General features: G+C 35.9%; 1 protein-coding gene across 2 annotated transcripts; it reads right to left on the reverse strand.

The window, feature by feature from the left end:
- Positions 1-1,853: 1,853 nt before the first annotated feature.
- On the reverse strand, positions 1,854-7,794 carry LOC102698748 (protocadherin-18). Of its 2 annotated transcripts, none has more exons than XM_015344748.2 (4): positions 4,789-7,794; positions 4,329-4,384; positions 3,663-3,832; positions 1,854-2,968 (listed from the first exon to the last, which is right to left on the reverse strand). In XM_015344748.2, exons 1-4 carry the CDS (start codon positions 7,285-7,287, stop codon positions 2,304-2,306), a joined length of 3,390 nt encoding a protein of 1,129 aa, XP_015200234.2. In that variant the 5' UTR covers positions 7,288-7,794; the 3' UTR covers positions 1,854-2,303. The 2 variants fall into 2 exon arrangements, with proteins under 2 accessions (XP_015200234.2, XP_006629762.3); XM_006629699.3 differs by having other exon boundaries at positions 4,329-4,417; positions 4,789-7,793.
- Between the last annotated feature and the right edge of the window lie 7,536 nt (positions 7,795-15,330).

The raw sequence follows: 15,330 nt of genomic DNA on the forward strand, positions 1-15,330 counted from the left end.
AAATGATTAATAGTACATTTGTACTTCAGATATGAGAAGGGTACTGTAGCACCATTTATAAAACCTGCTTAAATAAGGAACTCCCAATAATATTTTGAGATACAGGAAACAATCTCACCATTTAGTTACCATTCCTCTGAAAACAGTGTAACCATGATGATCCACATTCTTAGTTATGTAATATATTGTAGATCTCTAAGCAGGCCAGTATAGGTCCATTTTAAAAGCAATCCAGTACTGTATCTAGAGATGGATGGTGTCTAGGGGTATGAATATGAAGAAACCATTGCACAATCACAATACGACAGGCAATACAACACAACTGTAATACAACTTCTTAGTCCATCATTTTTCACATAGAATGCATGAATGAGAAGTCCTAAGTCTTGAGTTGTATCTCCTGCAACAATATGCAACAATATTGGAGAACAACGTATTAATATTCATGCCCATAACTCAATGCAGCTGTATGCTCTAAATACCTTCTTACCTGTAAGGGTGTTCCTTCAAAGAAATAGATACAGTATGTTTATGTGACCATACATATAGAATGGGCATATCCAATGCATAACATGTGGCCCATTTTATTACTTACAAAATTAAAATTTTAGGCTGGATGAAAACCAGACAATTAGACTTGTCTTTCTGGAAATTAGAGAGTCTAAAATATTCATAAACGTATTTAACCTTGAGGCTAAAAAGAACCCAACATCCTCTTATTAAAAGCACTCTCTTATTATCTGTTTGTTTGCATTCATACTTTAAAATATGCATTATCTATGTTTTTTATGTTTATAGTGATAAAAAACATGTATTTGTAACTCACAAAGGATTTAATAATAACACATATTCGATACATTTTTAGCATTTTATTTTGTATGATTTATTTTAGATGTTATTACAATTTGAGCAAATGAGAAATTTGTATTTATGCATTTTTAGAAATGCCATTGATAAGCAAGTAGTATAAGGATAATGTATATATTACACACTTAAATGTCTTTGGTCCTGTAAAATTTCAGGTTTACTTATTTGATATCTGGTGGATGAAGACTCCGGCAGGACACAGATAAGCTGGTCTTTGTTAAATCAATAGTACTCAAATTAAGTTTGTGTTTTTGACTTGCGTGCAGTCTGAAAACTAAAATTGCATTTGAAGGATGAATCCATAAATGGTAATGCATTACTCCAAACAGTAGGAGGAGCTCAACAAAAAGGAAGAGCAACAAACTTCCTGAAGACTTACTATATATCTTCATATGTACATTAAACTAATTTTTGCATAAACTCATATAAAGCATGAGTAGTGTTATTTCGCACAGTTTCAAGCTAACACTTCAGAAATTATTGTAATGTCCATAATTCACACAAACCTTTTAGCTTGAGATATAAATAAAATGACGTGAAATTCCAAATGTATTTTTAAAGGATAAAAAATCTCTTCTTCTAAACCCACTTAAAGATTTAAGTATTGAAGTATTGAATAGTGAGATGTAACTGAGTCTTGAGATGGTGTCCTTATCCTTAGCCATTAACAATTCCAAGGTATTGTTCCACAATCTAGTCACCCTAAAGTTCCCCTTTAATTCAAATGGCGAGACATGCCATGTAATGGGGATGTTGGGTGTAGCATTTCAGTAGTGAATTAAGATTTCCATACAGTATGTTAAGTGCTTTTGGATCCTTTGGAATTAGAAGTGCTATATATGCAATTAATACATTTTAAATTCCCATTGATTAATTCCTTCTAAAACGTATATTTGTATCAAGAAATGGTGATCACTTTCACACCACTGATATTACCAAATGCATATTTTGTACTTTCATTACAACAGGACTCAATCCTCACTGAATTTTGTTCACAAGTTTGAATGTTTTTATTAAACAAATTATCAAACATTAGACATCTTCCTCCACCCACCCACGTCACATTACAAAGAATTGTGCCCCTTAAATATTTTAAATTTGCAGAAAAAATTAAAAAAAGAACTATTTAAATTCATATTTTCAGACATTTTCAAAATTTGCTTACAACATGCATTAATAATATAAAAATAGACTTTTGAATAATTACTGTATATATATACATATATAAATATAAAGAGTACAAATGTATTTTTAAAATACAAAGATAATTACACCCACATTGTGTACACTGTGTACCGAACAATAAAATACAACATATTCAAATAATTAGCGTTCAAAGACACATTTACATTATAAATGCAACTAAATGATAATTTCTCTTTGCTTTCTTCATTTCCATTAATATGGAAAAAATAAAAAGGGTCCATTCCCATGTCTTAGCTCTGCCGAACATCTTGTAAAAGTTTGTTTATTTCAGCAACCAGCTCACTGGCATCCATTATTTCATGCCTACTGTCACTACGATTCACCTGAAGCTGGTTGAGGACATTATCAAAGTCATCCTCTTCATAGTTTTCTGGGATTTCCTCCATGGCTGGCAGCCATTTAAAGGGGGGCTGAGAACTCATGTGATTCACTTGAGTTGGCCCGATACTACTTCCTGGGTTTTGGAAATGGGTATTAGCTGCCCAGGCTGCCACCCCCTGAGGGTATGTTAAAGACTTTCCTGGCAAATGTCCCTTCCTACGTTCTAGAGAGTTTGTTCTCTCCACTTCATTGCACTCCACATAAGAGTCCAGTGATGGAGGCAACAAGCGCTGGAAGACGGTGTTCATTTCAGAGAGGAGAGAAGTGCTGCAAAGGTCACCTGCTGCTTCTTCACCACAGCTATTTGAGTCTTTGCCAAAGGTGGAAAAGCTCTTTTTCCGGTCACTGGAATCTATTGACTGCTGATCTTCTTCCAGTGGTGGCTGCTGAGGGTCCTCTCCAGGAATAAACATGTTATTCCTATAGTCAGATGAAGCTGGAGAGGGTAATGGAGGCATCCAGCACTGGTCCGAGTGCCCGAGAACACGGCATTCTTCTGTGCATAGCTTCATGGCTGTGCAAAAATGGGTACCAATATGACTCAAAACTCACAAACCATCTAAGAACTTTCTCAAATCATCAAAAATGCTATTCTTAGCCATACATGACCTTTCCAGTTTTTCATTACTTGTGTACTGACTATTTTGTTATCTATAGTAAAATTGTGTAAACTTCTATAAATGTATGGCAACCAAGAACACAAGTCAATGAAACTTTTTTCACTTATATCAAGTTTTATAAATAATTCTGCTTCAATAAAATCGTATTTGGCTTTGTTTGAAGCAAACAGGTTTAAAAACAACGTCTTATTTGAAAAGCATACCATACAATGAAGGATAAGAACTGTGACCTTCAAAGAAAGTGTGCTAGTCAAAAGCCTGTATAATAGAACTGCTATTTAAAAGAAAACCTGCTAAAAAGTCCACTATTTTCTTGAGTGTTATTTCTTGTAAACCAATAACCACAATGATTGTAAACATAGTCTAAATTGTCTGAAGAACTTTTTGAAATTATAATCCAATAAAATGGAAGAATATAGCCTAATCTTCCATTATTGTGACTCAATTGAGAACCATTTTACTTTCAATGGGTTTATAATTATAATTAATAATCATTGATGAGTTCAGTGAATTTATTTTTTAAATGCATGGAATAAAAACTAGAAGAATACTTTAATAACCTGAAAGTTTCTACATTGTTAACCATACCTGGATGAAGTCTGTGATGCCCCTCTGTTAGGAAAAGATCACTAAATCCTTCACCCAGAAGTCTGTCTATGGGAGACTCTCTTCCCAAGTCATAGTCACTGTCTCCTGCTTCACTGTCTCCCCGACCACTGTCCTTTAGACTGAACTTATCCATATCCTGAAGAGCATATCTGAAAGATTAAAAAATAACGTATATAAAATGCAACTGCTTTCCTTTTCTGAATTTGAGATATTACATTGTTATATACTGAAATATAAAGTTACAATGAGTCACAAATTAAAAGTTGGATTCGAAAGGCAACTAATCCTTTAGTTGACTGGTCTGTATATTCAAAGATTACTCAGTTTAGAAACAAAGAAAACAAACAACAAACATTCATTTCTACAAGTGTTGACAACAGATAATACAATTTCAGCATTCTTTGTTTAGTTTGGTTACTTTCAGTATTAATTATAATGTAACAGCAGACTTAAAAAAATTGCAACTAACAGAAACAAGAATTCTGTGACTTGGCTGTAGATATATTCACATCATGCAGTATACAGTAAGTAGCTGAAGGAGCATTGTTTTCTTATTCTCCTTATGTGTTATTGTTGTTTTACCTCTAGCCTGTAAAAACTGCTTAAATTAAAACATTCTATTTCATTAACTTATATAATGATTACCTGTAGCTTCTTGAATATTTATTTCCACGGAAACTTGGTCTTGGCTGGTACTGGCCCTGATGAAGCATGGACAGAAGCTGTGAGACTTGCTATATTAAAAATAAATAAAAATAAATAAATACTAATGGAACAAATGACAAACAATAATGAATGAATTTGTTATGCAAAACAGTGAGAAAAATGAGTATGAAAACTAATGCAAATGAAAATGTTAAATGTTAATAACAATTAAAAAAATATTAACTGTCCAAGCATGAAAGAAAAAGGAATTTTATCGTGGGCTTTTACACAACTGCCAGCAGAGATTTTTAAAGGAAAAAAAAACATGTTACTTGAGAGCAGACAAAAACATCAAAAAGTGATGTTTTCAAAACCTGTCTTTTATATTTAAAATTGATATACATATGTACACATATGTATATTATAAATTAGTCTAAAAGTTTTAATAATGATTTCTTACCTCAACTGGTGGGGTGGTGTGAGCAAGATCTAGGGAGAAATTCTCTGGAATATGGTTGGAAGATATGGTCACCAGGCTGTTCAATGACTGTCGACTGTGATGGCTCTGCCTGCTACTCATCTGACCCCTCTCCATGGTTGGTGACGATGAAGGTGATCTGTGATGAGACCTGATTGGCAATGTGCCATTCACAGTTGGCACTAAAGTGATGTCTCCTTTATGAATCTGTCTGGAGGGCTTCTTGGGGTGATTTTGGTAAGTGGATTCAGCGACCCTGCAGTTATAAGATCTTGTGTCTTTCTTTTCTCTATTGCACCTGGTGGCAAACATTACCATAATGACCAGCAGAACTGCACAAATAGCTCCCAAGGAAATAATAATAATCATTGATACATCAAGTGAAGGCTGGCTGCTGGCTGTTGGTGCTGGCTGGAAGTGATTGTCCGTGTTTTCATATAAAATACACTTCAGAACTGCTTTGGCACTGAGCTTTGTAGCTCCTTTATCTTGAACTACAACTGTAATTTCAATTTCTTCATATGGAATGTCTTCCATGCTAACATTGGTATATATCTCACATTTCTTTGGGTCCATGGTGAAGATATTGTCTTCATTGCCTGATACAATAAGACACGTTAACTCAGAATTCACACCAGTATCTCTATCTGTTGCTCTAATAGCAGTAACTAAGTGTCCAAAATCAGCATATTTAGGGATAGATATTTCAGCAGTATGGTTACGGAGCTGTGGCACAACAATTACTGGTGGATTATCATTTTCATCTAAAATAGTGAGTACCACAGTTGTATTGCTAATGAGCTGGTGGCCACCTCCATCTCTTGCTTGCACAACAAACACAATTCTACTGATATCTTCATGATCAAAACTCCTGAGAGCATAGATGGCTCCATTAGATGGATCTATTGTAACATATGTTGTGATGGAGCTACCCAAGACAAAGGTGTCCAAAATTGTGTAGGTAACCTGTCCATTCTCTCCAAGATCAGGATCACTTGCCATCACTGATGTAAGATAGGCTCCAGGAGAATTGTTTTCAGACTTAAAAATTTCATATCTGTTCTTCTCAAAATGTGGTGGATTGTCATTCTCATCCTGAACTTGTACAGTAAAATGTTTAATTGTAGAGAGGCTTGGAATACCTTTGTCTTCTGCTATAACTGTCAGGCTGTATTCAGACCTCTTTTCTCTGTCTAAGGAAGCATTAGTTAGAATCATGTAATTTTTTTCATGAGTCTTTTGAAGTTTAAAATGACCATGACCATGAAGCTTGCATATAACTTCTCCATTCAAACCTGAGTCTTTGTCTTCAACTCTAATAAGAGCCACAAACGTGTCTTTGGGAGCTGCCTCGGAAATATAGGCCACTTCTTCATTTCCCTGGGTCATTAAATTAATATTAATCTCTGGTTTATTATCATTGACATCAACCACTTTAATAATAATCTTACAGTGAGCTGGAATTGAATTGGGTCCCAGATCTTGAGCTTGAACATCAATCTCATATGAATTAGAAGCTTCATAGTCAACTGGCTTTGAAAGAGTTAGGTGGCCATTTTCTGGATTGATTTTAAAAGTTTCTAGTATTTTTGGAGACACATGACTACTGAATGAATAGACAACTTTCCCATTAGTGCCCTCATCTGGATCAGTTGCATTGAGGTCGATTAGTAGAGATCCCAGAGGTGAATTCTCTTGTAGATGAATAACATAAGATTGCTCTTCAAAAAGAGGGCTGTTGTCATTTGAATCTGAAATGCTAATTTTAAGAAGAGTTGAGCCAGATTTGGGAGGAACCCCTTTATCAGAAGCCATTAGCTGAAGTTCATAGCTTGATTGTACTTCCCTGTCTAATTCTCTAACAACAACAAGCTCTGCGTATTTGGCCCCATCAGTCCTTGTTCGCACATCAATAGTAAAATAGTTATTCTGGGACAAGGAGTAAGTGTGAAGGGAGTTTTCAGCAACATCTGGATCTGTAGCGCTGTCCAAAGGGATTCTTGTTCCCACGGCTGCACTTTCTGATATATCAATGGCAATAATGGACCGAGAGAACTGTGGTGAGTTATCGTTAATGTCCAGCACATCCACTTCGATATGAAATAACTGTAAGTGTTCCGTCGGTAGAGTAATAACATCAAACTCAATTGAACAATTTAGGTTTTTTTCACACAGCTGTTCCCGGTCAATTTTCGCCCCAATGCTGATTTCCCCGTCTTCTTCACGAACAGAAAGCAGAGACGTGCTCCCCCTTTGCATAGCTCGGAACCGCAAAGAAATGTCACTGGGTAGTTTCGATAGCACATCAGACACATCTTCTTTAAGTCTTGCAATTACTGTCCCTACTTTCTGTTCTTCATACACTTTATACTTCAACGTCTTACCTGAAACATGCTGAGTTAACGTGATCACCAAAAGTAGTTTCAGAAATAAGAAGCAAAAACATACGTTCCCCCTCCTGCAATTCATTTTGGAAATCATCTCCAACAGGCTTATATCTCCCGGGGGAAAAAAGGGGTTTGAAAAACTGTATTAAGCCACGAACATATTAATTCCACCAGGTTTTGAAAGTTCGGTCTCTAAAAAAATCTTAATATTTTGCCATACGATTCTTTTTTCCAGTCGAATTAAACTTCTGCTGTAGCACAACGCCCTGATTTACAGAATGAAGCCTATAGATGAAACACTTGGTCGTAGGCTTGGTCGTTGAAGTGTTATTGATGTAAAAACATTTTAACTTCTCTATGAAAAGTATTGCTCGCGTAGACAGATCTGTTGCACACGCATCCACATAAGCATCCGTAAGAAGAACAACTACAGTTCGTGTTCGCCCAGCAGAGAACTCCTGCCTTCTGTGATGCTTTTCTGCAGACTGACTGTCCCAGATAGCCCGCCCCAATCTAAAACTGCAGCTTTTCTTCAACACACTCACGGCGCTACCCAAATCAAGTGCTGCCCCTATAGCCTCCCGAAGACCACTCAAAACAGAGCAGCTATTGATTTACAAAGGACTACAGGACCAGACCCCGCCCTTTTGAATTCACTTTCTCAGAGCGTGCCTGAACAAAAGCTGAAACAAATTGCTCAAGACAAACTTTTATTTAGGAGATTTTCCCTTGTTCTTTAATGATGTCTACGCCAATGACGTCTACTCATAGTCCCTGTGAAATTTTTATGGTTTAACACAATCTAGGTTATTATTATTATTATTATTATTATTATTATTATTATTATCGCTGTTGTTGCCTTTGTGTTGTGCGACAAGTTATTTCCATGATAATGTTAGAATGTTGTTGTTAAGGGTGGGTGCGTTCGAAAAGAGAAAAACAGGAATCATGTTTAATGCCTTTTTATTAACTCGTTCAAGTTGAGAATATCTAATGCGAATAAATTATGTGCATGAAGGCAATCGTTTTGAAACTTTAAAAGCAGCTAACTTTCTTTCTTTAAAGTGGGTCGTGGCGCTTCAGTGTGTGATGTATTAAACCAAGGCGCAACAAGTATACATGGATAACTTGCTTTACCTTACCTAATTTCAATGTTAATGGCTACATCTGAATTACCATTGATGTGGAAAACATTTCTAAAGGGGTATTTCAGAAGGTTTGGGGAAACATTTTGGATGTTGGTCAGATGTGTAAAAAAAATCGTGTATGCTCTCTGGTACATCGTTCAGACCAGACCATTCAGTCCCAGCTTTCCTTTTCTCTCTTGATCTTGCTTGTGTTGCGTGAGAGAAACTGAGAATGCACTAAGACGATTCCAGTGTAAAAATGAAAAACAAAATCGCGGCATGAACTCCTCTCTCTTTTTTCCCCCTTTCTAACATTTCACATGCGTTTTACATGCCATTGTCTCCTCTATCTGAATCCAGCCGTGTTACTAATCGTAGTGAAAAGAATCCGTTCTAATGAATGTATTTAGTACTGGGTCACGCCGATGAACATTCTGTCCCCATGAATAATACTGTTTTACAACTTTGGAGCTCTTTCAGATTTCTGATCCCTGAATTAGCATCCTATATGCAGACTTAAAAAGCAAACATGAGCAACTGGGGCTTTAGAAACCCATGGCCATCTGGCGTGAGTCTCCAACAATCCAACCCAATAATTACATCAATTCAGCTCTGAGCAAACCCCCTTTAAAACACCAATGGGGAATTAGTGCCCATTGAGATCGTGATTCAGAGATAATCTAATTCCATTAGTTCACGCTCTGCTTTCCAAGAGCGTTTATAAATCTTCCCAAAACATTTTTGTAAACTCCAACAGCAACTTCTTTTCATCTCATAATTGAAAGAAATGGCTTACTTTAACCCGCATTTAGTGTCATAACCTGAAATTAACAGGATTTATTTTTTATTGATAGTCCCGTTGGAGAGAAATCAATCCTCTATACCATATGTCATCCAGATCTTTTTTGTCTTTTGTACTTTGTTCAGGAGGGTAGATCTACCAAAAGCAAGTTTTTTTATGTGACGTCAGCTGTGCAGCAGCCCTGCTTCTGCATTAGCTCATTATGTTTTATAGCCTACTGTGAAAATCAAGAAGTACTAAATATACACTAAACTCTTTCCTACCCATTCATTATAAAGGCTGTGTTTAAAAAACGGGTGTATCGTTAAAACAGAGTACAGTAACTGACTTTTCCTATTTCACCCCCTTTGACATGACAGACTTAAGGAACACAAAAGAAGTGCGAAGAACCACACGTGCAGCTACGTTGCCTTAATATAGGTTCCTCTTTGTGCTTTCCCCTCTGGCACGTGAGTGTTTCCAAGTGAAAAGGAAAGCTACGCTGCCCCGAAAGCACCCTCCTGTTAGGAAACTTTCAAAGCTTTTTACTTCACAGCACCAACGTCTTAAGTGATTTTTTTTTTATTCCAAAGCAAATATGTTTGGCCTCAAATGCACAGATCTTTCCCTTGGAGCCATAACATTCAATTACAGAGGATTTCAGTTTATGTTACATTGATTTGTTTTTCTTTACTATAAATATAAAACGATACTTGTTAGATGACTAAAAATATCAGAAGTAAAGCGCATAATGCTAAAATGTCTGGGACGTTTTATTTTCTAACAGCCTACTTATTTACTTTCTGTTCTTTTCGCAAACGTCCTTATTTACACACTGCTAAGAGCTGATAGTTCGTCATTATGATTTGTCACCAGCACGATGAGATCAATTCAATTAAGACCTTTTAAGAGGTATCATTATTGAGTGCAAGTGTTTTTCAACCATTATGTTCAACTTATCTCCCCAAACAGAATTTAGCATGAGCCATACTTGCTTGTGCTGATATAAATGAATGATATCTTTACTTTAGTCATTATAGGATGTAATGGCCAATTAAAGCGATCTTTGTTGTTATCTACTTTGCACGTTTATCCAGATGATTACTACAGAACAGAACAATTTTACTAAATATTTGTTTTACAGTGTAGCCTGTAAAAACGTAAAATAACGTGACATAACCCTGACAGGTTACTGAGAAAAAACACATTGTGAATAAAGTATCGCTTGCAATACAAACTCTCTAGATGTGGACAACGTTTCTTTTCAGGTTCCATTTATATTTTAGAAATGTGAAGCTGGATTCACATTTAGTATGGTATAATTTTACAATACGGCAACTCAGTCAGATCGTTTTTTGCCCATCAGCCTCTCAGATCTTGTCACGAACGCGAACTTTGTTCGCTTTGAATATACAGTACTTTTCATACTTCACAACGTTACACAGAGCTACTAAAACGTTACTGAGAACCAGGAGCTATCACTGATGAGATTTAATAAAGTTAGATACGGGCCGATGGTCTGGTTCTTTTGCATCTTTACTCCAAAGCGTAGAGCAAGCTCAAAGCAGTAATGCAATTACTGCTATACGAACTAGGTGCTGATCACATTCCTGGCACAAAGAAGTTGAAATCAATTTGGGTTTAAACAAGTTAGACAGGGTATTTCAAGAACATTGTCCGCTGGTGAAAAAAAAAAAGAGAAAATAACTTCAGACGTTCTGAAAGCAGATGCAGACGTAATAAATTTAGACATGGTTCCTTCCGAAAGAGACCATCAATTTTCTGTGTTAACACCCTGAAATAGTGAAAAGAATGTTTACTGAGCACTTTTGGGGTCTCAATAAGTTCATTCAAAAAGGAATTACAGATGCAGTGACTAATTAATAAACATTTTTCAAACAGGCTTGTGTTAGCAAATACGTTTTTCTGTTTGTTCTTAAAACATTGATTTTTTTCCCCTCGATTAAACTTTTTAACGCATTTGTGTGTACAGTTTTAGGTTTAGAGCATAGGTAAATAAGTTTTACAAATTCCCCTTAAAAAGCCATGATAAAACATATCCTAGCTTTTATTTTTTCTAATGATTTAATTTACATTAGGATAAACACCAATACAATGTTGATTTATGAGAAAATTTAATTTCAGATGTACGAAACCTAACTTTTTATAGAATATTCAACAACTTGGGCACAATGTTTATGGAAGGGTCTGACAACATCAAATACTAGTAGGGTTACCATATGCATTACATAATGGCAATTAACACAGCAAAACATTCTTAATCTGGATATCAGACGTTCGGTATATCGCATTTGCTTTTCGAAGAAGTTGCCAAGCACTGCTTGACATGTAGACTGTTACAGCATCAGTTAGCCCTTCGAAAGACGTAGTATTCCTGTCCTGGTGCAATAAAGTCATTGTAAACAAGGGCATTGAAGTTTGTTATTAAAATGAAGGGGTGCCTTCTAACAATAGATCTAGCAGGTGGAACGTAGCCGAGATGAGGTTCAGACCAACTGCAGGGTGCCAGAACATCACTCAAAAGTTTGTGTTGGTGGAATGCGTCGTTAGGACTGGTGTTGTAAAGGCACGCGAGCATCTGCTGCCTTGTCTGTCTCATTATCATTCATTCAATTAGCTCCCGCGGATCTCAGACTCAACAGAGCTATTCAATTGCGCGGCCCCTCAGAGCCCTCAACAATGCTCATTGTTATTCATCTGCTGAGCAACTTTCACTACTTTCAGTAACAAGCAAAGTTTATTGCTTTATGACACGTGTAGAACTTAAGTATTTTAGGAGATAAAATGTACTTGTTCTTTGTTTTGTAATGCCGGTTTGGTACAGGTAAATGGCTTTACAATTTGTCGCAACATTTATATTCTTTATTGAGATTTTTAGGAACTCCTTTGGAACCAAATCAGTGAACCAAAAATGCAGACAGTTTAAATGATTAAATATTACATTTTTCATTTGAATTGATATAATGATAAGTATAATATGCATGTTACAGCAATGTATTTTCAGGTTAAAAAGTCCTTTAGTTTATTATCTTAAAGAAAATCCACATTTAATAAAAAGAAGACATAAATTCATTAATCGTTAATGATAGAAAATGCCACCTCACAAAGGTCTGAGAAAACTATGGTCAGATATGAATAGAATAAGGAGTAAATTCTGGTGATTGACCATGATCAGTTGAAAAAAAAGCATATTGTAATGCTTATGGCCGACAGGCACTGTGTAAGAGCCGGCGTACCAGAGCAGGTGATGTCACCGCCCTTCCCTGTGATAGCAGGACTACAGCTACTGGGCTGTAGAGAGATCTCTCTTTAGCTCACGGGGCTTGGTCGCTGCAGAGAGACGCGGGAGTCCCGGGTTCAAGCCTCCAGTCGGGATGGGGCCGACCAGATGCGGCAAGGGCGCCCGCCTGAGCCCCCGTTGCGTTACAATATTAACATCCCAGAAAACACATAGCATAAACATTTTTAGAGTTCATAATTAGTTATAGTCATCCTTGAGCCCCATTTGGTCCTGGGTTGCTTTGCTATGCCATGCTCAACAAGGCTGACATCAGAAGATCTCATGTACCAGGCCATCCTCTTGACTGCTTCTACAGTAGTTCCAAATAAACAGTGATATATAATTATATATTTTATATACAGTAGCTTCTTTCATGACATAACACTTCAAAGGCACTTTGAATATCACAAGACAAAGGCATAAACAATGAAGATAATTTTATCTAAGTAAGTTAAAAATAATTAAATGCTGATATATAAAAATTAGTTTTAAGACAGGATTTGAAAGTGCTGACTGACTTGCAAGATCTTATTTGGGTTGGGAGATTTTTTAGGACATACTGTAACATCTCAAAGGCACTTTACAATATTGCATGACAAAGGCAAACAATGAAGACACAAATTCATACAGTACGTTAAACAGAATTAAATGCTGATATATAAAAGTGAGCTTTAATTCAGGATTTGAAAGTGCTGACTGACTTGCAGGATTTAATTTGGGTAAGGAGATTTTTCCACAGTCCTGAATCAACAGAACACAAATCATGGTCTCCAAGGGCCCTGAGCCTCATTTTTGGGACTGAAAGAATGCCAGAGTCCAAAGATCACAAACAGCATGTAGGTGTACAGGGAGATTGATAGTTCACTGATATAGTCAGGACAGGAGCCAAACCATAAAAGGTGAGCAGCAGTATTTTGAATTTTATTCAGAAATCCACAGGGAGCTAATACAAGAGAGTTAAACCAGGGGATATGTGCTTACATGCTCATTTTAGTTTAATTTAAGCCAAGCATTTGTCATGTTTTATGACTGTCTGGCAAGAATCATTCTTATGCTGCCTCATGATCCAGGTCGTCTTGACGGTAAAATCAAGACAGAATGTGCATTTAATAAGCTTTTATTTAAGTAGATGATGACCAGGCCAAGAGGCGTGTTGCTCAGAAAAAGACTGTCAATGAAATTAAGTGCCATCCAACTGTTACAGCTCCATCTCATCATTCCAGTATCTAACTGCTTTATCCAATACAGTGTTATGGGGGAACTGGAGCCGCATTGGTTACAAAGCAGGGTACACTGTGGATGAGATGCCAGTCCATTGCAGGGAACACACAGACACAAACACACACACGCGTACTGTATACCATAATAAGAATTAAACTTCCGAGATCCTAATAAAGAAGCCAATTAAACTACCAGTATTTCTTTGTACTGTGGAAGGAAACCAGGGGATCTGGAGGAAACCCACATAAGCATATGGTCCAGCCCCACCTCACGTCGAATGAAATTGAAATTGCATTCTGAAAAGTGAAAACAACAACTGAACTCTTATATGAGTCAGAGATAAGTAAAATATGGGTGTTATAATTTTGAAAATTAAAATGCTGTTACTGAACACAAACTCAGTACTGTCTGTTTCTGATTATATAAGGATATTCTGAAATATGAACACATTGTCCAAGCATACTTTATACATACTGTACTGAAATACACTAATTTAAGTGTAACAGGGCTCAGTGGCCAAATACCTTAAGCCAAATTAATTAGTAGAGTTGTCTTGCATGTGTTTGCTCTGGGTTTCTGTATTTGAATCCCAATCACAATACAGAATAATTACTGAATCCACACTGAAATCCCACAGGATTTTTGGATGCCTTTATGTTGTGTAAGTGATGCTCAGAGAGAATTTTAAAGACAACATGAGTAGAGAATTGTATTTAAAGGAAAATATTCATATTTCACATTTCTATTTGTAAATTGTATGTTTTTAAATGACTTACAAAAATCTTAAAAAAAAAGAAATTTAAAGCCAGTAATTTTGCATCTAACATATGTTACAGAGAAACCCGATAACTTCTTTTGCAATGTACTGTATAATGACATCCTCAACAATTTTCCTATTATTAGAACTCAGCTATCAGATGTCAGCTCTTTTAAACCAAATTAGTAACCAATACTTTTTAAAACAGTGCGTTCCACCCTTTTCAAGTGAACAACTGAATACCTCTAACAGGTGCTAGATAGACACAGACAACTCATATAATGTTGTGCTTTATATAGGTTTACAGTGAATTATTATAATTTTCGTTTAATTTGAAACGTGTTACAGTTGCCTGTGCTTTGATTACATATTACATTAAAAATGTTTTGAAAAGGATTCTGAAACCTGAAATAGAAATAATGTATAAGGATACAATCCGTAAAAAAACAAATTATTTTTCAATCTCATACTAGTCTGGGAAAATAAGAAAGGTTACAGACATGAGGATATTAGATTAAACCCATTTGATTTTTAATAGCAAGGGATCACATCCATCCATGTCACGAAATAAGAAATAACAAACTGTACCTTGTTCCAGACTCCCAGAGTTTTTTTTTGTAAAAAGTATTTTATGTTGTCAGTTTTACATGCATCTCTCCTTTGTTTCCATTTATGTTCATGTTTCACTGATTCTGTAGACATCCGTAGGGTTGACCTTGTCAAAAACATTTAGGATTTTGAATACTTTATTCAGCTTCACTCATAGTCTTCTCTATTAATGATACAAAAGATTGTTTTAACCTGTTAGTTTACCATTCACCTTTAAGACTAGAAGTGAATCCAGTTGGTGTTCTATTTACTGATACCAGAACAGAAATTTATTTTGTAATGCAGTCATCTAAAATATACAAAATATTATTAGAGTCCCATGAATCCATTGTAATAATAAC

Source organism: Lepisosteus oculatus, chromosome 1 (genome assembly GCF_040954835.1).
Source record: "Lepisosteus oculatus isolate fLepOcu1 chromosome 1, fLepOcu1.hap2, whole genome shotgun sequence".
NCBI lineage: Eukaryota > Metazoa > Chordata > Actinopteri > Semionotiformes > Lepisosteidae > Lepisosteus > Lepisosteus oculatus.